A 25974-nucleotide genomic window follows, 5' to 3' on the forward strand; every position below is an offset into this window, starting at 1 on the left:
CTCTGTCCAACAATATTATGGGTCATTGTGAGCAGGTATGGGATTTCCAATCTCACATGAACCTGAAAGAATTAACATGCGGGCACATCTTGCTGGCAAAAAATCTTTTGTCAATATTGCAGAACTCAACCTAAAAGTCACATTCAATCCAAGCAGTTTTCTGTTGGGCAACGTGGTAAATTTGTTTGACAAACATGACCATTTGCAATACCTTTGGCCCTCAAATGAGGTTTCCAATCGAGTCTGATCCTATTGAAATTAATCTATAAAACAACAACAACAACAACAACTAGGGTTGGGCTGATGCCGATGGCGATTCACAATCTCTTTTTAGTTTCAGTAAAATCTAACATGGACATCGCCCAACCATACACCAAACAATGTTAAATGTGACTATAACTTTAAGTCTTCCCAAAATCAAGTTTGATGAAAGATTATTTATTTAAGGACTGAATGATCTTTTGCCCACTTTTGATTCTCAGAACTCACTTCTTTGCAAGAGAACACCATCCTCAGTGGGGTTTCTGCAAAACTTTCAACCTTTCCACTAAGTTCAGCACCTCTCACAGTGTTATGCGATATAACCCCGTCCAACCTTTCCTTGGCTGCCAAATCCCAAACAGTACCACGGAATACTTTAAACAGTCAGGCCCCCATAGCTGAGTCAGACTCCACACTATTAATAAAAAGCCATCTGGGTGGACGCCTCATACAGTGACACTGGTAAACTGAGAGCTCACACTGGGCATTAAAAATAAAATAATCCCCCTACCTCAAAATACATCATTAGCTAGATGTACAACGACTGTCCAAAACAACAGCCAGCACTAAAACAAGCACATTACTGTCTGAACGTTGGTATTCAACCAATGCTGATATGGACTTTTCAATTGCTTCTAAATTCACTTAAAACATTTGGCTGACAGTAGATTTTGCACAAGTCAAAATTTTTGGCCAATCAAAGATGGATCTGAAAATGGTAATATAGGAAAGGCTATTATATGAGTCAACCACTAAAACATTTGCCATTTCTCAACACCAACTGCCTCTAGGGCAATGCGCTGACATATAGTGCCGTTGGGCTGTCCTGAGTTCGAATCCCAGCTTGAGGACCTTTCCTGATCCCACCCCCTGTCTCTCCCCAACTTCCCTTTGTGTCATCTGTACACTGTCCTGTCATAATAAAGGCAAAAGCACCAACAATAAATCTTTCAAACAGTTACCATTTCTTTCTAATCACCATTAAGTTTCAAGTCCGCTTGCCATAAACAGATGCACGCCGACTGCTGTCATACACAATGCTGAATCTCCACCCTTCTTTATCCTTGCGTTTTAAACATGAGCCATGGGACTCTAAGGAGCTTACGTACTGATCTCTCGGTGAGACTGTACCTTCACAGCTCAAAGCGACTGCGAGCTCACATTAACACCAGACTGGCTAATCTAAAGTGACCAGCACTAATCAAGCGCCCCTTGAGTAATGAGCCACTTGCTCCAGTGGAGGTGGATGTTGACACAGAGCGAGGAGTGTAGGCCTATTCGCATTGTTTACTTTCTTTCTTGGAAAGACCACAGCAAGGATGATGTGAGAGTGAATCAGGAGACACAAATACAGAGAGAACGAGAAATGTGAATATCTGAACAAAAATGTATGTGAAATGGGGATATTGGGAGATTTCAGTGGGAAAAGATGCTTCAATGTTTCATTTGATGAAGCTGAGCTGGTGGTGGTGGTGTGTGAGGTGGGGGGATTGGATAGATGCTGGATGGATAGGGTAGAATAGCCGCTCTGGGCCTGCAGGTACACTGTGTGTGCATCTGGTGAACAATAACATGTTTTTGTTCTGATTCAGGCCCACCGTTAATCCAGCAGGAGGCGGGGAGATGAAAAGCCAATGAGAATGAAGGGCATTTGTCACTTTTTCCTCTGAATATGTGAAACAACAGATTTTATCGGCACACAAAGATGAAAAATATAGGCAGATATTTTTCCACAATGGTTTATGTACTAGTATAGATGAATTTAATAAGACTAGAATAAGAGGAGCATTGAAGAGAATTATTTGTGGTTATAATTGAGCCACAAAAAGTTTTTATTGCAAACTACATAAACAGCTATAAATGCTCAGAGGATGTTTGGAAAAGTAATTTCAATGATCTGATTCAAGAGCTAAAACATAAATGGTTTCAGCAAATAAATAGTTAAAACCAAAATAAATCCATTTATCATTGAACTTAAAAATACAGTTTCTTTATTGGCATCTTTGGTTCCATGAAGAACCTTTGAATTGCACGGAACCTTTCCATTCCTCAAAAGGTTATTTCATGTGGAAAAAGAATCTTTACATTTAAAATTTTATTCAAACTGTTCTTTTAAGCACGGTTTACAAAAAAGCTCTCCTGGTTCTTCTATGACATCGCCTTTCAGACAAAAACCCCTTTACAGAACCTTTGTTTTTAAGAGTGTGAATGTTATAATATCAGGAAAAAACTGCTGTATCAATATGCTACATCATCAGCAACATCCTATATTCTGTGTTAAATGAAACTTTACATTTACCCAAAACACAATAATTATGGATTTCATGTGGCAAAATTGTGCATTTCACCTTTAGACTGAAAACTAGTGAATAAACAAACATGAAAGGCGGCGTGAAAGGGGCAAAGGGCAAGGAGTGGAGGTGTTGTTTGTATGAACGCTGTGACTGTCGTTCTCTCTTACACAGTCCAAACTCCATGCACCTTGATTCGGGGCTGCGATTCTCTGCTGATATGATGTCTTTAGATGCCCTAGGAGCTCTTCTCTGCGTCTCATATAGGTGGACCAACAGAACAGAATTATTCCTGCAGCTTTCCCTAAACCCAATGGGTTACATGCAGGAATATCTATCTTTAAAAGTTACTCAGGCCTCTGAAAGGCAGTTATACACACAGTGCTTGACATGCCAGACTGGGGTGGGGGGACAGAAATAGCAACAGGAGAAAAGTCAGCTGGATACACAGATAAAAATAAAAATTTTAAGCAGAAAATGCAACACTATAAATATTCAGATGATTCTGTTAATGCTCATCCCAAAATCCTTTAACCATTGCTTCAACAACAACAACACATAAACTATCATCCAATTGGAAGGAGGTTGAGGTTAAAGTTGAGACAGCAAAACACCTGACAGTCTTACGACTCTACATATTTAGTCTCCATCAAGCCTACTGTTCAACAAGAGTATGAATTTTCATTGCAAACGTTGGACTTTTGGACTCTTGTTTTGAGTCATTTAGAGCAAACTTAGTGTATCATAACAAGACTCAAAAGCTGTCAAATGACCAGTTTATGAATGGTTCATGACATCAACTTTGTGCCCAAAGTTGAATTGGAAATTGGAGTTTAAAATTAAATCCAGATTTGTGTGGTGTGGGGTTAGTACTTTGCAGCCTCAGTAGATTACTTGTTTGGAAACATTCTTGAAATGGGCCAATTAAGCAATTATATCGTAACTGCATTAAGCAGCTTAATGCTTGACGGATAATTGAGTCCTTTAATTCCAATCCTGAACTAACAGAGAATGGGAGGGATGACAAATAATGAAGGTTGGGCTAAACAAGCCTATGTCTATTAAGCCAACTGCTACTGTACATTGGTATATAACCAAACAATGAGCTAATGATCACTGCACTTTACCCAAAAAATTAGGGATGCACCGAATGTTCGGCAACCAAAATACTTCAGCTGAAAATAGCAAAAATAGCTCTTTCGGTGTTCGGAAGAAAAAAGAAAGAAAACAGAATAAATTTTACCGGACAATGACGTGACGTGATCAAATAGAGACGCACACTATTGTAGCAAACCTGTCGGCAGTGTGAAAGTATTTAAAAGTGTAAGGGAAAGATGCTAAAATCATTACAAGCACCGACAGCAAGAGACCGTTTAGTACTGCATTAACAGAATTACAAATATTTGAATACACACAAATTGCATGTATTCAATCAGAGCGGCATGAGCTTGCAGCGCCAGGGTTCAAAATCCGAAGAGCAATGAAAATCTGTGCTCACTAACATTTTTATGCATTCAAAAAAAAAAGAAGAAAAAAAAAGGAATACAATGATAATAATTACAACAACTTTAATACATTTATTATAGTCACACGTATTGTTCAATTCTCTTCTACTTCTTGTACAGTAAAAATAGGTCTCAAAAATGGCCAAAAAATTATATTTTACTACGGTAACTTAATTTTAAGTTAAACTGCATTTTGGTATAACGTCTGCTAGAATGTTAAAAATGTTCAGTGTTAAGTAAATATTTTTTCTTTGAAAAGCTAGACAAAACAGTAAAAAGCCAGTTTGGATGTTGGTGAAAAAAAATTGCCAAAATATATTGGGGAAAAAATCAGCATCAGCCAAGAAAATACTTTCGGTGCATCCCTACCAAAAATATTTACCACTGCCATCTTGTTTCGTCAACCAATTATCACTTACGGTGAGGTCTTTATTTTTCAATTTGGTTTGCTTTCATGTGAGCAAAATAGTTTACTAGATGATGATTAAGCCCTTGTTCTACAAAATCATCAAATGCAACAATAGTCTTTGACATAATATTTTAAAATACTGAATCCATGTAAAGAATGAAACAAAAAATTACAGGACAGCAAACTGATACCACTACCAGTGGAATAAAAGCAGAAATAAAAAAAATTATCAACTGCCTTTTCGTGTCATAAGTCAGAGTCACAGTTATCTTTATCATTAAGTCTTAAAATATGACTAACAAACCAAGAAAAGCAGTTTCGTGACATACATTGTGCACAATACAGTACATGCTGGTCTACAGAACAGCATTCTGCTGCAGCTCTAAGATTCCCAGCAACAGAGCAATCACTGTGAGCTCACACCTCACGTAGAGCTCCTATTGCACACTGCACAAATTACAGCGCAGAAGTGACGCAAAGATCAAGCAGCCTCTGAAACCATTCGAGAATGTGCCTATTCCCATGATTGTTTGAACAACTTATGTTAAAACAATGATGGGAAAAGGAGTGCAGTTCTGCAGGGCTATCTGAAGTGTGTGAAACGTTTGACTCATTTATGTCCGGTCTAAAAGGGAAATGTCCCTGGGTGGGCTAATTTTTTACCTTGGATAACCCAAAATTCATAAATAAACATAGCATTGTACTGATTTTTATTAGTTTATCATATAAAATGATGTACATCGTGCCAAGGCTTAACTACATTCACTGACAAAACATAGACAATTAAAAGCAAGGATGACTTTCAATGTACCAAGCAATGTTTTGACCAAACTGTATTTACATTCTCAAAACCCAACTGAAAGCTTATGTACTTCCTCAGATTCCAAGGACCTGTCAACACAATTTGCTTGCTTTTCCCTCAACATTCCATGCAGTTTTGGGTGTTGTTGACTGGATTCATGCTGTCAAGGACAAACTGTATTTACGCTAGGATTTCTAATGTTTACCATTGACCAAAGGTAAATATGAACTTCAACAGCCACTAAGGCTGCACTTGGCATTAACATGCGATCACCGTGATCCAATCAAGCAGATCAGATCATCAGTCAATCAGAACACAGTGCATTTACATTTGGCAACATCAACTGACTTTTCTATCCGGATAACAGATCAGATCTGTCTTTCCAGTGCAATATTTAAATAAGACTGCAAAGAATGGCCCAGTGCAAAGTCAACCTGAAGTGGTGGGTTTTCTTTTGTCACGGGACATTTTACAAATCAAATATAAGTGTAGGAGTCTCACTAGTCTCCACACGGATGTTCTCTGTCTTTTTTCTGACAGTTCGCGAGAGAGGAGGCGGCGTTTTGCGTGATGTCGACCTGCGAATGCAGACACGATGGCGGGATTGCATTTACATTACACTGAGATCCTATCACAATGAGTCGTCGACTACCTCTGGACAAGGACACGCTGATCGAATAACATTCCGATCAGAAGTGCATTTACACTCGTCTTTTCAATGTGTATGTGGACAACATCTGGTTACAGGTCTCATGTTAATGGCAAGTTTAAACGAAACCTAATGCTTGACAAATAACTGGATGTGACATCATTACCCAATACACTTGACTTGAATGAACGCCTTTCATTTTTACTTCAACAGAACATTATTGCTATAGGATGAAATCATGCATGAACGCACATAGAGTTCCCAACATCCATGCATGTTCATTCTCTTGCGCAGCAAGAACTGGTGTAAATTTGCTATAGATGAAAAAAAGAGGTTGTACTAACTTCTTGCAGGCTTCCGTAGTAGGTGTGACTGGGGTAAGAAGCGATTCTGATCTGGAGTGCCAATCCAGGATTCGGTCGGCAAGTTTGCGACCATTCTGTTAGAAGGCTGCGGCTTCTCCTCCACAGACGAAGTGATCACCATCTGAAATGCTTATTGGTGGGCCCGTGATATCCAAAGAATGACTCTATTCACGTTTGTTGGAGATCCCAAAAAGTACCGAAAAAGTTGCTGACATCAAGTATAGAATAATCCTTCGTACATGCCTAAAACTTCAGTAAATAATCCAGTAGGATACATCCAATGGTAACTAAACTCAAGTTTGAACCTTGAAGGCAAGTTATAAAGATTAGGATTTAAATTTAAGCACAAAAATATTAATTACTTGTGAAATCCTGAAGTGACAGACAGAAGAAACTGATGAATGAAAAAGGCACCATTAAGTTATTTCAAACACTGTTTCAGTTCTGTCCTTGCTATTCCTTTTATTACTATAATATTCTAAGGCAATGGATTGGGTTTCAGGCAACAATGATCAATTTTGGCATAAAAATATACATATTCTAACTATGTATGTCTTATATACTTCATAGAGCTATATATATATATATATATATATATAAATATATATAGAGAGACACACACACATATAGATATATTTCTTGCTTTATACGGGATTAGCTTATTTGGTTACAATTTTTTTTTTACTTGTACTCTATCTAGATTTATTGTCCCACAATACTGAGTAGATTCCATTGGACAAAACAGCAATAACTTTTGGAGAAACTGTTCACAATTGTGGGATAAGACTAAGATCCTTGTTGAGACAGGACCCCCCACTTCAATTTTCCAAGCCAGATAATTCAGCAGCTGACAAGGAAACCAGAGCTAAACCTGGAAGTGTTGGTAGCCTTAAGGGTGGGGGTCTCAATTTTCAACACCATTTACCCCATCACTCTTGCTAAAAATAGCAGGCGTTACTTATATTCTGTCTAGGTATCCTACAGTATCTTAAATTAGTCAAAGGCGGCAGGTGCGCTTGGCAACAATGGCTGTGCTGCCACTTTCTTCAGTTATACTCTGAATCCTGATAAGCGAAAAAATGCAGCTCCAGGTAAGAAAGGTAACACTGACTTCCTTATTGGGAAAAACGAGTTACCCTTCCCCTTGAACGCAACAGGCAAAGTCTGCAGGTGTACAGGCGACCTTATTCGCTTGCAAGTCAAAAAAAAAAAAAGAGGGAAGGAGGGAGCCAGGAGCTCAAGACACGGGTGACAATGTAAAGCTTGTTATAAATGTTTTCGTGGGCTGCAGGATCAAAACAAACACGTGCATGCAACTACGACGAGTCAAAGTGCTGAAGTGCAAGTTACAGGCACAAAAAATGCACCACGTCTGGATAGGGGAATAAAAACGTGCCGCTTTCACTGATACTTTTTCACAATACAATGAGGGTGAAAAAAGAATTTAGTCTCAATTATAGAGTGCGACCGTCAAACGAATAACATTAGCCTGCGCTTCCAAGGGCACAACCTCTTCAGTTCTGTAAAGAGACGTTTCGGTTGCGTGAATGTGCTTGGTATTTAAAAAGAAAACGAAAAAGATATCCAGAAATAAGTCCAGACAATCCCAGTGTCCCGTTCTCTGGTCAAGCCGTGAGAATTCAGTCAAAAGTAAGGATTATAATGGTCGCGCTGTTTTCCAACCTTGTGCTGTCAAGTCGCCTCAAAGAACAACAGAGACCGTTTAGTTCGCGACTGACAATTTAAAATATCCTTCGACCGTAAAAATAGAACTCAAAGCGTCAGCAAGTGTCTTCGTGAAAAACATCAGCTGGCGAACAATTTGACGTTACTTCCATCCTGAGCTGTCACCGCGATGCAATTCCGTGCAGTTTGGTTGGGCTTCCGCGTACACTTTCACAAATAAATTTGCTGTTGTGACTCCAGCTTTTGGATATCGACCATCAACCGTAGCCCTCCTTCGTTTTAAAGCTTCTCCACGATATTTTAATTTCCTCCGAAAAGTCGTTATTTTTCAGTCAGTCTTAAGTCATACGCTCTGCTTGCCCGTTATTACTCCTTGTTGTCGTGCCTCTCTGGCCGGCACTGGATCCACACCCTGCAACGAGGATTGTTCCATCCACCTTCAAGTGGAGGGGGGAAATAAAAGAGCCACTCTGTGGAGGAACTCAGTTGACGCAGCTCCCAACGCTTCAATGTTTAAACACCAAAAGTGGAGGACTGCCATGAGAACCATGAAACACGTTTCAAAAGGAGTGACGCATGATTATGTGCTTATTTCAGATTTCATCAGATCAAACAAGGCTGCAGCACAAAACACATTCACAAGCATTTAAAAGACCTAGCATCCCCCTTTACAGTTTAGTAGCGCCACCAAGCCGTTTCTCTCTATTTATAGTAACTCCGAAGATATAGATATTCACACAACGCTTTTATTGGAATCATACCACTAAACACAGATAAAATTATCTTATTTGCCATGAACAATTGCACATCAAACAAAAACAGCTGTAAACACAGGCCTAACTTTTGTAACGCTCTAAACAAAGTCATTGGAGGTTGAGCCCTCACACGAAGGTTAGGAGGGTCAAGGCCTTAAAAGTATGCTAAAAGTATCTAATGTCTGCTTAATCTTGTCTAATATCTAATCTTTCTATATATATATATATATATATATATATATATATATATATATATATATATATATATCCATATATACAGGTTTTAGTAAATACAAAACATAAAAGCTAAAAAGAAAATGACCAAAAGAAATAGCATAGTAAAATATATATATTTCTCATGTTTCTCAAGTTATTTTACTGTAATGGAAAAGAAAATAACCTATTAATAACCTAATAAAACACTGACATTATTTGAAACATTTAATTATATTTGTAAAAACAAACAAACAAACAAACAAACAAAAAAAAGCTTTGGCAACACTGTGCGCACTTGATAAATAAGTTATTTTTCTGTGCCCATTAAGTTTCATCAAACTTTTCTGTGCTAAAGCGCGCACACACGCCGATGTTCCCTTCCATGGAGCTGCTCCTCAAATCTCCCTCCCTCCCTTTCTGCTCGCACGCGTTCAGGGGTGCTACATTCTCCACCCCTTGTGCGCGTGCGTGGTGTCTGTTGCTATCCGACGCCGCGGCAGCTTACACGCGATTGGTCAGAAGTGATCGCCATGGCTGTTTGGATTGGTCAGCCTGGTATGTGGGCGGAGAGGAGACAAGAGACTGCCCTTTCCCCCAACTCCTTGTTGTCTCCAAAATACGCCGCGGAAACAGGATGACGTGCCCGCGGAAATAACACAAGATTTCAGGTAGATTGATATGGAGGGAGAGAGAAGAGAGAGAGAGAGATAGAGAGAGAGAAAGAGAAAGAGAGGAACTGTCATCGCACGCGAAACAGAATCTGAGAAGTGTTGCATTAGGGCAAACCTTAAGTGATCATTAATTATTCATATTACTCGTTAACTAAGTTATAATAACAGTTATTAAAATTATACCGTGATAAGGTTTGAGATGTAACAAATAAGAAATGGCAAACAAAACTAGAGTCTTTTAACTTAAGCTTCAAACATTTATCCATGTCATTTGTCATTGATTGTATACAAGCTCTAATAACAATTTGATTAACTTATGAATAGTCTTAAAATCCTTAGAACGGGTTCGTTATTATAAAAAAGAAAGAAAAGAAAACCTTTTATGGTATAAATGGCATACAGTTTCAATCAAGTATAATCTTTACCGTTTCAGTTTGCCAGCATTTCTTCTAAACTGGGATTTGTGAGGAAATAAAAAAAAATATTGCTTGGCTAAAACATGTAAATACGATATTGAATGTTTGATATTTTCTAATTTGACCATTCTGTGGTTAGGAATCATGTTTTAAAACCCTATCGCGTGCGGGTTGGTAATTCCTCTCTGTTCTCCCATAAAAGTGTATGGGGGGGGGGGGGGGTGCAAAACGAGGTTAACCATGCCGTCATTCATCCTCCATGACTCCACAGAAGCTCGTTAATATGCATTTTTTCACGTATCTTTCTCCTGCTAAGAGAAAATGATCGATATGACTATGTATAAGTGTATAATCTTTTTATACATTCAGTTATCATGTATTAAAATAAATATTTTCGCTTAAATTGTAATATGGCCAACATTTTCGTGAACAAATAAGAATGAATAAATTGAACTAATAAACTAATAAGAAAACATATAAATGTCGAATTTATATTCAGAAGCATTAAATTAATTAACTTTTTTACACATTTCTTAACGTTATTAGCTTGCTAAATTCATACAACTATAATACTTTTGAAGTATTATAAAAATACGTTTATAAAATAAAATACGTTTTAGGGTTTTATTGTCGTTTACTGCGAAATAGACTTCATTTAAAACTTCAAGAAAATTCAACTTTCCTCTTTTCTCTCCCCCGCTACAGCAGTGCGCGCGCCTGTGACAGCTGCGGCAGCCCCTTATGTGTCACATTATTGTTTTGGTTTGTAAAGCATAAATGCACAGATAAACGTCTACGTGTACAAGTGAGCTGGTTCTTGAGAGGAAATGTGACTCGGTTCCAATAAATCACCTTTGCAAAGCTCCAGACACCCGAGATTAAAAACGCAAGGCGAAGATTCCGGGACTCACGTGCCTTGCAGCAAAATTCCACCCGGCAACTACACATTGTACCATGGTAACAGCCCTGCCATTGGTCCCGGGTGCGTTTTGAAATGACCAATGGGAGGGCCGGCAGCGGGTGATGCGTGTTGCTAGGTAAACATGATGCAGTGGGAAGATACGGTAGTCGAACTTCACTGAAGAAGCTAGCAAGCGCAAAAGAAACGGCGGGGTAACACAGCAGCGAATTACAATTACACTGCGGGGAGGTTGCCGGGGTTGTGTTTCAGCTCTGCTCACGCCAGAGATGTTTTTTTTTTCTTCTTCTCCATTTTAAAGAGTGCATTACAGAGTTACATTTGTTTGTTTGGACACATGCAAGTTGAATAAGACAAAAAAAAAAAAAGAAAAGAAAAAAAGTGGCTTTCCACTAGGAGCAGAAGATGAGGAAGGCATGCTGACCAAAACACATCATATACTGCTTTATTTTCAACCTCCTTATTGACAGGCAGAACGGCCAGATATACATCACAGCACTCCCAGCAAACACATCCCATTGGCAACTGGCTTGTCCACCAACAGTGAGATATTTAAGTAAAGCTGACCTCCTAGTCCCTAAATATTTAAAATAGCCACCTTAAGTGTGTGCTTTCTTTGGACCATGTCGATTCTGTATATCCAAGAGCAGTAAAACAAAACATGCCAATTATGGAACGAACACTTAAACAGATCAGGAACAGAACATCTAGCTAGGATCGCAAAGTGCCCTCTGACATTAAAAGGACAAATAAGTGACCATGAACAATAAACAAACTTTTAATTTAGGATTCTTATGTTAACAGTAAACTAAGTTTTAGTGCTTTTACTTTCATTTTTTAGTTTTAAGTGAGCTAGGCCACTCTGTTGTTCTCAGTAATTAGATATCCTACTAGTGGTTTAGTGATGCCACTCTGTAGCAGGGTATGAAAGCACATGCGCAGAATACGATGCTGTAAAAAACTTGTTTCCAAACACAGTTGTCCTCATTACACTTAAGTTACCTGTGACAAAAATGGCCCAATGTTGCTAGTGCCATGAAAGTTCTGCCAAGAAACCTAAGACGGGGTAGGGTCAAGTTTACCATTACAGAAGTTTGAAGTTTCATCTATAAATATGTTGCATGAGGTGCCATGCTTGGAAGTTATGGATACAAACGCTAAAGATGTCCAACACTTAGGACATGGTACCAGCATTTCTAAACCACTCTATTAAATCACAGCAATAGCTTTAAGAATAAAATACTTTAAAATAGCATCATGCATGATAAGACACAATTTGGATAATACATTTATTACACAGCTCTCAGGAATACTTAATTCTGATTGGCCAATCACAGAATTTAACAGTCAAATATTTCTGAACAATGGCCTCCAAACAGGACATCACTGTATGATTGGCTATCCGAGAAAACCATTTCCTAAAAAGTTGTAATGTACTGACTGTTTGCACTCTCTCAAATAATATAAAATAATTTAAACTCAAATTAATATTTTCCATTAATGCATTTATTTGTTGAGTACACTGTAAAAAACTAATTTTCTAAGTTGTAAATAAAACAAAGATTTCTGGAATATGATTTACATGAAAACATTTTTGTTTTTCTACTTAAAAATTTCAAGTTTAATTCAGTATGTCCTTTGGCGTTTCTTTGTAATTCATTTTGAAATTTACTGGCAATTTTTGAGTGACTATTTCACCAACTGTCATGCAACTGTGTAATAAGTGAGAATGTAAATGTCAGCCAAAAAAAAATCATGTATCAAGTTGAAAAAGTTTGTTGCAACTTCAGTATAATATTCTAACACATTTAATGTAAGAATAACATGGAAAAAAGTTAATTCTTTTATTTTATTTGTCTGATGAAGACACATGTTTGGAGCTGTGGTGTGCCAACCTTTCTTTTTACCTATTGTTTACAACAGAGGTAGATTTTGCCTGTTAGATCTGCAAATTTTTAAGTTTTCTTTTTTTTGTGTGTGTGTGTGGAAAAACTTTTTTTCTTTTCTGTGTATTTACAGACATCATAATAATGAAGTGATTACAGGCACATAAAGCTGAATTAAATATGTTCTGTAATAATACACCCATGTACCTGACGATCGGGAAGAGACAAAGCTTGACAGTATTTGTCCACACGTGTCAGTGCACTAACGCCTGACCCTTTCGTGGAGCGAGATGCAGGAGAATCCCCACTGTTAATCCCTGATGAGCCTTCCCTCCACCCTGCCCTCCCTTCCGCAGCACGACCTTTCACCTGAAAACCACACATCTAACACTTACACAGGCAGTCAATGAGAGAAACAGTCAGGACGTTGTCATCCAGGCCACACCTCTTTTTGATGCAATTAATCTTCAATTATTTATCCGGGGTGATTTTATTCTACAATGATTAATGTATGCATAAGTCTTTCTATATATAATGCACGGTCAACAATAGAGGGATTAGGGCTTATTTTCTCTCTTAAGAGGTCAGGGAGAGTTTATAGGAGAGATCCGGTTGCTCACGGGCCATTCCTACAGGTGCCACTGGGAGCCTTTAGGTGACATAACAATAAGCAGCAATATATAAATATTGCATAATTTTATACACACAGAAATAAAATATAAAATAACAAATCAAGTTACGAAAAGTATACTAAAACAAACAAAAGAACAATTTATTACACTATATATTTGGTGATTTTAATGCATTACCTGGGATTAACAGAAAAAAAGCATGCATAGAGCTCTAATAATTGAGAAGGTACTGGTGGTGCCTCCTCTACTGCCTCTAGTGGCCAAGATAAATCACTGCAGCAATGGAGAAAAAGCTCTGGCAGAGGGAGAGAAAAAGCCTTTTTAGATCTGCACTTGGTGAATCTAGAAAATCAAGGGAAGGTTGTTACTAACAAAACAAAAAAAAAAAAAAAAAAAAAAAAAAAATAAAATAAATATATATATATATATATATATATATATATATATATATATATATATATATATATATATATAATCTTGCATGTTTTCAGTGCAGCATTATTACATCTTAATGTTTAAAACTGAAATAAATATATAAAAAATAAATAAAATAAAAATATATTAAAACTAAATAGAATAATATAGAAATACCAAAAGCACCTAACGCACCTTAAAAAAAAAAAAAAAAAAAAAATCAAAATACTATAATAGTATATAAATAATAGCAGATAACACAAAGTTTAAGATGGAGAATGCAAGGCAAACTTTGGATCACATGAAAACAAATGTGCACCGAACTATCATTTACAAATGCACTTTAAAAAAAAGTCTCTCCTCTCTTTATAAAAATGATGGCAGTAATGATGGCATCTAGCATGCAAACTAGTATTTTGTCTGCCACTTTTTTTTCAAGACTATGTAGTATTAAGTTTTACAAAAAAACAAACAAAAATACCAGCTTTGAACTTTACATAGACACAGAAGTTGTTGAACGTGATCTAATGGCAGGACTGGAATAAACTAAGGTCACTGGACTTGCCAAAGGACAAACCATTAAAACAAATCAATGTAAAAAACGTCAAATATATCTCCCCATTACAAGGCATGAGTGCTAGACAATCTATTAGAGAGGAAATGCGGACATTTCCGAAAAACCTATAAAAGTTCAAATGCTTTGTCTTTTACCTTCGTTTAGATTTCAGCAGCCAAATCTTTGGGAGTTTCGACAAATTTATTCAATGAAATACTAATCTGCAAAGCAAGTCAAACCACTAGTTACAAAAGTAGTGACTGATGTGTCTAACTGACATGTTTCAGGGTGGCATCCATATATCTTATATCCTTTGATTAGTTAAACAATAACAGATGTCAGGGTCAACATCACCCTCCTTAACATAAAGATATCATTGTGCATTTAGCCGAGGGTATTTAACTGATGAAAAGGCTTACACTTAACAGCTTCAACTATTACTGCTCACATCACTGTAAAGTCTAGGGTGATTTCTGGGACTTCTTACTCTTCCAAGTTCTCTTGCCCAATTGAGTCAATGCTTTTTCAGTAAGTTTGTCTTGTTTCATAGATGTTGCTGCTAAGCAGAAGGAAAGTGCATGGTAAAATAAGTAGCAGTCCATGCATGCTGCAGGTATCATTTCATTTTAAAGGAGTAGCTCACAATTTGCTTAAAATGTATTCATCCTGAGGCCATCCAAGATGTAGATTATTTTCTTTCTGTATTGGAACAGATCTGGAGAAATTCAGCATTACATCACTTCCTCACCAATGGATCCTCTGCAGTGAATGGGTGCCGTCAGAAGGGAGTCCAAACAGATGTTAAAAACATCACAATAATCAACTCCACCTCCATCAGTTAACATCTTATTTAGTGAAAAGCTGCGTGTTTGTAAGCAACAAATGCATCATCAAGGCATTTTAATGTTAAATGTCACTTTTCACCAAAATATGACTCTATAATCTATAATAATGCTTCCTTTCAATGTTACATAAAAAGTCCATCTCCTGTTGTCCTCTCAATCCAAATTGACCTATATAATTGTTTAGATGTTTTTATCAAATTAGACGGCACCCATTCACTGCAGAGGATCTATTGGTGAGCAAGTGCTGCAATGTTAAACTTTTCTGATTAAGACTCATCTACATCTTGGATGGGCTATGCCTTTAATAAGACAAAACATTCAAGGAATCCAAATACATAGTGATTTTTCTTTCCCTACCTCATATATAATCTAAAAAATCTACATTTAGGCTAAAATGTTTTACATATTTTACATAAATTTAGTAATATTAAGATCTAAAAAAGATTTAAATAATCAAAGATGATTTAGCAGTTAGTCCAATGACTGACCATCCTCACGAAAATATTAGCATAAACAAATTTCAAAGGGTTTTGAAGAGCATCCCAACCTGAATCACCCTCTGATTAAAACAACCATTTCAATATGCTTTACAAAATATGTTAAATTGTAATTAGACCTAACGATACCTATTTACAATCTGTATCAAAATACTCAACAAAAAGCTGAAATGAAGTAACTATGTATTTTCTTGATGATAATAATAATAATAATAATGAATAATCATTAAATATATTAAAAAACATTAACTTTTGTTTTAAAAGAATCTGAAACTTTCTTGTCTTCTGTAATCTTCTATTAAAATGTAATACCATTCTCCATGTCTGAAATTATTAACACTTTTCTGCTAATGTCACCATAAGCAGCATCGGTGGGTAAAATAATTCTGATTAATAGCCAAATAGCATTTTTTATGCAGCATTTTATCATTCATGTCTGTTATACATTCACGTTGCACACATAAAGTTGTTGGCAAATTTTACTTTGATATGATGTCTGGATATAGCTTGTTTTGGGTAATAATAGCCATATAAGCATAAAATATATGTATTATTACTTTAGACCAAGTTGAATTGTCATTGGTAGCTGAAAATTTAAAGCATCAAGTTCAAAGATTTCTATAGTTATAGTACAGGTGGTTTTCAAAAGCAGTGCTACTGAACATACAAAGACCATAAGGTCGACAGCTGATTTCCACCATGCTGCTTTTTGGATCAAATATACCCCTGACATTTGAACTGTTAAAACAGCAATCCTCAGGCCTCGGTCGGTCCACATGAACACATAATGCCCCTCTTGCCACCTCTCCTTCTCTTCTTCATCTTCCCTCTGTCTGCCCCATTCCTCCTATACCGCACATACTATGTGATTAAGCTTCTGTTAAGCCAGGCATAATCTCTAGAAGCTCTGGCTATTTAATTCTTGCTGTGCCAGCTTAGAGCAGTCATGGAGCCTGGTAAGGGATGTGTGCAGGCATGCAGGCACACAGACAGGCACTTTGGCTGTCACACTCAGTGCATGAAGCAGTCTTGCACTCCCATGGTGACAACGGGGCCTTCTACATGGACACATGCAGTTTACTAACTATGGGCTTTGAAACAGGCATGTTTCAAAAATACCAAAAAGCACATACAGATGTTTAAGGACGGGCACATGCACGCATCTAGAGATGCATGTATGTGCATAGCCACCCAGCCTCTGGCAGTCAAGTGATGAAGCAGACTGGCAAGCTTGTTAGTATTCATTTTGACAATTTGTGGAACCCATGTATGCAGTATGAGTTATCTAGGACAATCCAGATGGATGTTGAATGTCTATAGGTGGGCCAGCATGTGAAACTAGGATCACCTCAACTACATTCATTGCCTTGGGGTTAGGTTTTCCAGCTACAGCTTTCCAGTAATATAAAATAAACAGTTTCTGAATTGCTGAATCACCTACTGGTTCATGTTTGCAACATTTAAAATTTTTATAATTGGCAAAAGGAGCCCCAAAAGAAAGTTGGAAATTTACATAAGATGGTGCCAACCCTGATGGCAAACTTTAGACTGACTGCATGAGTTGTCTTTGGACAAGACCAGTGTTCTTATTGTTAACTAACCACTAAAACGGTTTAAAACATTATACTGAAATAAAGCTGATAAAACCTACAAATTAGATATAAAAAAAAAAGATGTTTTTTTTTTTTTTGTTAATTACTCACCCACTTGTTGTTTCAAACCCATAGACCTTTGTTCATCTCCGGAACTCAAATGAAGACATTTTTTATGAAATCTGAGAGCTTTCCGACCCTACATAGACAGCAATGCAACTGAAATGTTCAATGCCCAGAAGGTTAGTAAGGACATCGTTAAAATAGTCCATGTGACATCAGTTGTTCAACCATAATGTTAAGAAGCTACTATAATACTTTGTGCACAAAGAAAACAAATACATTTATTTAAACGATTTCTTCTCTTTCAATTTTTAACGAGGGTACCATGACGCATGTGTGTGGCACTGCTGATGCAGGAGCCGGTGTTCTGATGTAAAACCTGGATGTGCTATGGCTTGTTTTCAACACATGCGTCATGGTCTTCTCTTGAATGCACAGCAGAGATTGACATGTAAGAGAAGAAGTAGTTGAATAAGTCATTGTTCTTATGCACAAAAAGTATTCTTGTAGCCTCATAACATTACGTTTGAATGACTGATGTCACACAGATTATTTTATGTTCGTCCTTACTACCTTTCTGGGCCTTGAATGTTTCCATTGCATTGCTGTCTATAAAGGGTCAGAAAGCTCTCAGATTTCATCAAAAATATCTTAAATTGTGTTCTGAAGATGAACAAAGGTCTTGCAAGTTTGGAACAACATGACGGCGAGTAATTAATGACAGAATTTTTATTTTTGGGTGAACTATCCTTTTAAATGAAAATTGTTGAAATTGAAGTACTTAACCCCTTAACTGCCACCTCTTATGTTTGAACATAGACGTGAAAGTGCCTGATCCAAACTTAAACATTTTTATAATTCATGAACGAAAACATTTTGTAAAATGATATTGATGTATCATTTTCATGGTAATGCAATGTCTGATTTTAAAATGGGTTTCAAAGGATTAATTTGGAGATTTAAAACACAGTCCTAAAACGACATTAATAGCAGTCCATACCTTAACAATAACATACATTTTTTTTCTGCATTAATGAATGATAAGAACATTGACAGCCAATCAGAATTAATTCTGCTTTAAAGAGCTCAAGCATTTAAAGTGGCAGGCCACGTATCTGCAGTGTGTGCTTATTGTAAACAGAACGTTATAACATGAGTTGATGTGGATGCTAGGGGTGTCAAAATTTATCGTTGCATTGCGATGCGAACGTGGGCGATTCTGTATCAATGCAGTAATAGACCATAATCAATTATAGCCTATGACATCATTCACATATGCACTTGTTACACAAGTTTTAAAAATGCAGTACGTAATAGATACACGAAACTCACGTACTGACAGACTCTCATGTGTGCCTTGAGCTTGTTTGTCCTGAAGCTCGTAGCCTTGTTGTTAATTGCACCTACATCTACTTTTATTGTCTGAAATTGATGTAAACAAAGTCAGTTATGTTTTTAGAACAGGACAAAATATCTGATATGTGGAAATAGATCTGCATTAGTGTAAATGTAGTGTATTAAAGCTGCCAGTGTCTATGATTTCTTTAGTAATAATCAAATGGCAATAATGCTGAGAAAAAAAGAAAAAACCCATAACTAGATTATCTGTAAACTTTCGATACTTAAAGCACTCCCAAATACTGAAAGTGCTTTACGTTTATCACTTGTAATCACCCCCCCCCACCCTTTATTATATTTTTCGTATATATACTTGTATTATTATTATTTTTATTTGTATGTATTTTTATTGTATTTATTATTATTATTTTTAAGTTATATTTACTTTTAATTCTTGAAAATTATTAATTATATATTAATTTACATAATTATTTTTAAAAGTAGCCTGCTTATATAATTTAATATAAATGCACTAAATAAATTTGATATAATCTTGATATCGAATTGAATCGAATCGTTGACATGACAATCATAATTGAATTGAAAAACCAATGCCCATTCACATCCCTAGTGGACACTAAAATATTTATCTTTCGAAATGTAAACAGCCTTTACTCCATGATAATAGGTACAATGTTTTGACTTTTTAATTTCTTCTTTTGTGTTTCACAAAAGTAAGTCAAATGAGTTAAGAACGACATAAAGGTGAGTAAATGACAAACTTTTCATTTTCATTTAACTATCCCTTTAAACTGTGGTTTAACTGTGTTGCCCAGGACTACTGTCACCCCATCACGTGATACCAACTGATGCTACATTCTGACATAATTACAGAATAAGCGCTGAACAACTAATCAGCACTGGTGCAACAGACTAAAATAAAACTCTGAGGCATGTTCTCAGTTGCTCCTGATTTCGTTCCTTCTCCTCTTTTCTCCTCTCATCTCTTCCCCCAGTCCTGACCCACTTTCATCTCCCTTTGAAGAGAGAGTGACCCAGCAATGTCCCTGATGAGGATCCTATACTGTTCTGCCCTGCACTACCCCCACGTCACCGTATCCATAGAGACATGGGCCATGTAAATACATGCCATATTCCACGACATACAAGCCTATTGAGTGCTGCCATACCATCCCTAAAGCCTGTGTACGATAGAGTGAAACTCACAAAACTCTGGTCATAATAAATGCAATTTCCTCTCATTAGTTCACTGATAGTGAGGCAAGTCATGTCACACACAAATATGAATTAAAAAAAGTTTCTAAATGTAAAAACAAGCCTTTATAACAATGCTCTTCAGTGTCAGTTGTTGGACCATTATGTTGATGAAGAAAGCTTAACTTCTAACTTCTAGTAAGCAGTAAATGCAGTACTAGTGAAGCTGATACCATGCTGAATTCAATCAGAACACCGGGGTGAAACAATCTAAAACATGGACGTCATCACAAAAATAACTATTATAACGAAGCTAAAGCTACATATAGCCTAGCTCAAATTACCAAGATCATCAAGCTCCTATTCAAACTGGCTTTTTGCAGTTCAACTAGTATCTGCCTAGAGATACATTACAAAGTTGGTAATGCATACAAAGTTGGTAATGAAAATCTTAAGCAAATGTGCTGCTCATGCAGAAGATGCTGGTTCCAATCAAACATCCGGTTCCAACTCTTCATCTATAAATATATAGACATTAGAGCTGTGTAAAAAAATATATATATATTGATATCTCGATATTAACCGATTATATTTTTTACGGAATGATATCAATTCTTAAATCCCAAGAATCAATTAGTCTAGCATGTTTTCAGCTAATGGATGGAACATTGAAGGGCACTTCCCATCCAATAAATCCCTGCTTTGGTGCTTTATTATGAAACAAAGTCTCAGGTTTCAATTTATATCCATTGTATTGCTTGCTGTATTTAAAAAATAAATGCCATTTTGGCATTGCTTAATGTTGAGTGACAGATTGCTGTAGCGCCTTAATTCAACAGACAGAGCGCATGTGAACTGATCATCTCTACCACATTAATACCAGTTTCAGCACAAAATAATCATGATTACACATCCAAAGGTAAGTGGAGAGAGTACAACTTAAAAAAAAAAAAAAAAAAAAAGTACAACTTTACAATCTGTATCTTGTCTCATGTAATGGCTCAATCAGTGTTTCAGCTGCGCAAAGACGTCAATATAACAGCTTGTAAACAATGTCACATCACATTTACCTCAGAAACAAACATATTCGGTGACCATAAACTCATTAGTCAGCCGAAAGGGGTATTTCACTAAATATATGCACCATATAACATATTCAGTATCATTTTGACTGTTCTTATGTTTTAAAAAATCCATACATTTTTCATGACAGCCACCATTTAAATATGTAGATTAAAAATTTAAACTTTGTAATGGCCAAAACTATGTATTGTGCATGAATCACATTATAGTGCGGTGTGCATGAAAATAATAACAAGGCGGCAGAGCGAACTTATCATCCATAGTAGTTCTGACTTTAGAGCGAATTTATAATCCATAGTGGTTCTCACTTAAGAGCAAGTCTGTACTCTAAAAATTCAAGAATTTACAAAACACTTACCAAACAGCCTCAATAGAGAACATAATTCAGAGTACGTGAGTACCACTATGGATGATAAGTTCGCTCTGCCGCCTTGTTATTATTTTGTCTTTACTTTATTTGTAATGCCAAGAGTTTGAAAAGAGCGCGTTGTCGTGTACCAGCCATTAAATGTGTGGGACACCAACTCGTTTTCTATCTCTTTCATTTCATGGATTTAATCAAAGCGTTACAACTTCTTCAGCGACAGGCTTTTATCCCTTGTGCGCATGTCACTGTGTGTGAAATAGCTGGGCAGTTTGATAGCCGAATTACAATAGGCCGCCTAATAAAAATAGTTATTATTATAATCTAATACATTAATAGGAGAATGAGCCCAATATCGTCTTGATTATCGACAGAGAAATCTGATATCTCGGACTATAGTCGATACACGATACTATCGTCTATCGGCACAACCCAAATGTACATTTTACAGCTTTAGTTGAGAGATTGTACCTGATATATATCCAAAATAATCAATGCTGAATCGAATTGAAAGCCTGAATCAAAATTGTGGAATTTGTGTCAAAAACCCAGCCCTTATAGACAGAATCAAATAGTATGGAAATTCAACTCACAATAGCAGACTAGAAATTGTAGTACATCCCATAATAGTTCGTTTACATTCAGTTTTAATATACAACAACAATAAAACAATGCCTTTTTCACCTTGGGAACTAAAATGAACTCAATGTTGTGGTCATGTCACGCACTTGACTTTAAATGCCTATTCTCTCATGGTGCAGGGATTTGCACGGAATGGATAAAGATTACTAAAATGATGAAGAAACGTCTATTTTGGGAGCAGCTCATAACATCTTTATCTCATCCTGCTCCACCAATGACTTTCTCGCTCTCTCTCTGACACACATCCATCTCTACACCTTTCCTTTTAGTCTTTCGACTGAATAGGAGATCCATTTATATTGATTTATCAAGATCTCCCTTTTACCTTTCCCGTCTTCCAGACTCGTTCCTCCATGCATTTCTACTCAGTCACCCTCACTCTCTCTCCATCTCAGAGCTGCGTTAAGCAGGTCAGCAAGGCAGGGATGCTGAGAGGGAAAAAAGATCACCACGAAGATGAGCAGCTCCCTCTTATCGCACACATGCACAGAGGATGTTAAAGCACACATGCATCTGACCAGACTCCCACATGCATCACAATAACTTTATTTCTCCACACAAAGCAAGCTGAAGGCTTAAATTACAGCAAAAAGGTCTAGCTTTTACAGGTTTGTTTCCAGAACTACTGCTCTTGGATGGTTCTCTCCTGAACAATTAACTATATGATGGGACCCATGAATGTTGTCTGCAGACGTGTGGATGTCTACTCAGATCACTGAAAGACGAGTAAATACAAAATGTGTGTGCAAAATTTGCCAGGGAGTTGCTAAGGCATTACAAACCATTTTTAGCATGTTGCCATGTTCTAAGGTGTTCTATGCTAGGTGCATACTTGCAGGCCTGAGTTCCACAAGTCTCTTTGGCTTTGTTCATATGCAGGGGAAATCTGATTTTATTTATCTAAACCCAGATTTTTTTTTTAAATGACCATTGAAAATGCATGCCATTGTTTTTTTTTTTCAGACTGCAGTTGTTTTTCCTATTTGTCTAATAGTAATACAAAATTTTGTAGATTGACCATTTATGAAGGTGAATCAGAAAATCTGATTTCATTTTTTTTTACCCATTCACAACAGAATTTTTTTTTATTTCAGTCAAATAGGCAATGTGTGTGTGTGTGTGTGTGTGTGTGTGTGTGTGTGTGTGTGTATATATATATATATATATATATATATATATATATATATATTTTTTTTTTTACAACATTTCAAATTGCATAACAAGACCTAGCACATAAAAAAAGGATTAGTTAAATATATATCTTCTGTTCAGACTGCTAGAAGGCCAGGTATTACTGACAAAACTAACAGTATAGTGATTCACTATGTATTTACAAAGGTGAATAAGAAAGTCTGCTTTCGTGTTTCGCTTTTGTCTTATTAAGGCTACAAAAATGCATTTGAGTCACACAGGGAATGTATAAATGTAAAAAAAAAAAAAACATTTTTGCTGCATGTGTGAATAAGGCCTATTGCATTCTGCTTTCTAGATAAGCCTGAGAACAAAAATCTAAAAAGTTAAATCACTTAGAAATATAGTAGTATATCTCATATAGTCAAATGATGTAAGGTATAATAATTTACAACACATCCACAACACAACACATACAATACATACTGTAATACTGTTAGGGGGCTGTGCTTTAGCAAGCACCATTAATTATGTTCTACAAATAATTAGTTTAACCATAGTACCTTGAATGTCTAGATGGAAAACACAGCATCTGCTCAATGAAGTGCATTGCTGAAACTTACAGGGTTTCTGGCTCAAACACTGACCAAGACTGCATCGTGTAGAGGTGGGGACTAGACCAGAATGACTCACTCTCACACACACACACACATTACTGCTGCTAAGGGGTGCACCTCAGCAAGGCAGGCTTCTCTTTGATATGTGCATGCAGTGGTCAAGAAAGAGTGCACAGACAGTAACGGACATAAGCACTGAAACTCTCCCTACAGGAAAACATGTCCACCACACAACCAGCACCAAGCCAGACTGAGAAAATGTATCATCCATACTGTTGCAAAAGAGATTATAAATTGGTCTGGATACAGAAGATGTCCCGTGTGATTTCTGTAAGAAAATCATATGTGCTTTTATTACTGAGCTTTCCATTTCTCCCTACCGCCATCATGTCACCAACATCTGGCTAAATTACAGCTACTAGTCTCTCTCGTACCCTATATCCACCAGGCCAGTTCAACATCTACAAAGCCACGGTGTGATTTTCATTACCACTTTATGAGCCAATGGGAAGCTGGAAGAAACTACATTAGGAAGGCACAGGTGGCAACAGCTTATGGAAGGAGCTAAGATGCTCTTGACAGGAAGTCTGCTCTTGTATGCCCTTTTTTATGGGTGGCAAACATTATTATTCTGCTTAAATACAGGGTCACAAAGACCTGAATTAACTTTTGGTCCTGCAATGTGACTGAACTGCAGGGTTGACTCTAAAATCTTTAAAAAAAAAAAAATCAATCCATCTCTCATGTGGTTGGCAAATGACACCATGAGAGATCCATTCAACTTGTGCTGACAACTCATGAATCACGTTGAATAAAGTCTACATAATACCCCAAATTAAACATGTACTTTGCAGAGTATGTAGGACTGGCTCATGTCTGTGTTTTTTTTTTTTTTTTATAACTTCAATAATGACATCAAAGTGACCTTTACTACCAAATGGACAGGTCACCAAACTGACAACACTTAAGTGTTTGAATGAGTTTGGCGAAACAGTGGAAAATGCTTTAACTAAGATCCGTTACAAGACAAAGCAATTAACGTTTAAGATGGAGTCTGTAAACACTGCTACATTTTCCGATGCAGTTTCCCTGTAATGCCTCAATTTGATATGTAAATGAATTACATTTCTGTGGATCTCCTCAAATGAACTATTTCTGGTCTTCGATTCAAGTCAATGAAAAAACTTGACCCAGGTCACCAAACCCTTTGTCCAGCTGGCAGTTTAGATAGTGATGAGCAACAGGAGCAAGTCTGTACTCTAAAAATTCAAGAACTTACAAACAGCCTCAATGGAGAACGTACTTCAGTATAAACTGTTTTCATCCACAGAGCCACATGTTGACCCCACACACGCAAGCCATGCTTTAGAGGAAAAGCTTGTTAGGAGCCACATCCAAATCGATGTGTTAGGCTATATGCCATCTGATGAGTGAAGGGATTTGTCCTGATAGAGTAAGGGCAAAGTCACACAGGGACAGACGGACTGAAATACTGATAGGGAGGTGGGATATGGGAAATAAGCAGCACATTTCTACTCTAGTTTTCACCATGAGTTTACAGAAAGAAAAGCAAGAAGGGCCTAAATGCAGGTTAATATGCTCAAACAAGTCTATATAAACTGTATTTGCAAGAGCGTGTGTGTCCTCTCCTTCCAGAGCTATCAAATTTAGTAGTAGGCCTGTTGCAAGATGAATGGGGAATACTGCCTTAGGTGGTCTTCGTAAAGACCAACTAGCTTGTGTCCATCCCAGTTTGATTTATGTCAGCTAAAAGAATTGAATGGCAACTACAATGGATGTTCTCACAGAATACACATCTGAAAGCGGTTGATGCTATACAGAATATTGTGTCCATCTGAGACAACATGGTAAAATTTGAGTTTGAGGCTTGATGTAGTTTAAAAGTTAAGAGTATGAGCCATGCAAGACCTTGCAAAATACCTAATATTACAAGTAAATCACTGGCTATCTCTTTAAATGGAATGAGTTTTCAATACAAATACTTGAAAGCCCCTTTATTATAAACCCACAGTATGTTTACAGTTGTTGCAATATTTCATACAATGAAGTTAGTCTTTTCAGAGCTCCGTGTCACTTTGCCATGGACACCAAAAGAAATCCAAAAACAGAGCTTGTCACACATTAAAAATAAAT

The 25974-nt window shown here is 36.8% G+C and overlaps 1 protein-coding gene and 1 long non-coding RNA gene across 4 annotated transcripts in view; one reads left to right on the top strand and one right to left on the bottom strand.

Moving 5' to 3' along the window:
• Positions 1-25974, bottom strand: part of LOC127975469 (dual specificity tyrosine-phosphorylation-regulated kinase 1B-like) — a 43325-nt gene that overhangs the window by 15124 nt on the left and 2227 nt on the right. The window contains exon 1 of one of the 3 annotated variants that reach the window (XM_052579586.1): positions 6262-8572. The exons of 1 other annotated variant lie outside the window; for it this stretch is intronic. In XM_052579586.1, coding sequence (XP_052435546.1) covers positions 6262-6403 — 142 coding nt within the window. In that variant the 5' untranslated portion in view covers positions 6404-8572. Of the gene's footprint in view, positions 1-6261; positions 8573-25974 lie in introns of those variants that run through there. One more of the 3 variants, XM_052579587.1, reaches the window with a different exon arrangement.
• Positions 5091-6106, top strand: LOC127975512 (uncharacterized). The gene is made up of 2 exons (XR_008157539.1): positions 5091-5710; positions 5809-6106. It is a non-coding gene; the product is annotated as an uncharacterized LOC127975512 (long non-coding RNA).

This window comes from Carassius gibelio, chromosome B16 (genome assembly GCF_023724105.1).
Source record: "Carassius gibelio isolate Cgi1373 ecotype wild population from Czech Republic chromosome B16, carGib1.2-hapl.c, whole genome shotgun sequence".
Taxonomy (NCBI): Eukaryota; Metazoa; Chordata; class Actinopteri; order Cypriniformes; family Cyprinidae; genus Carassius; species Carassius gibelio.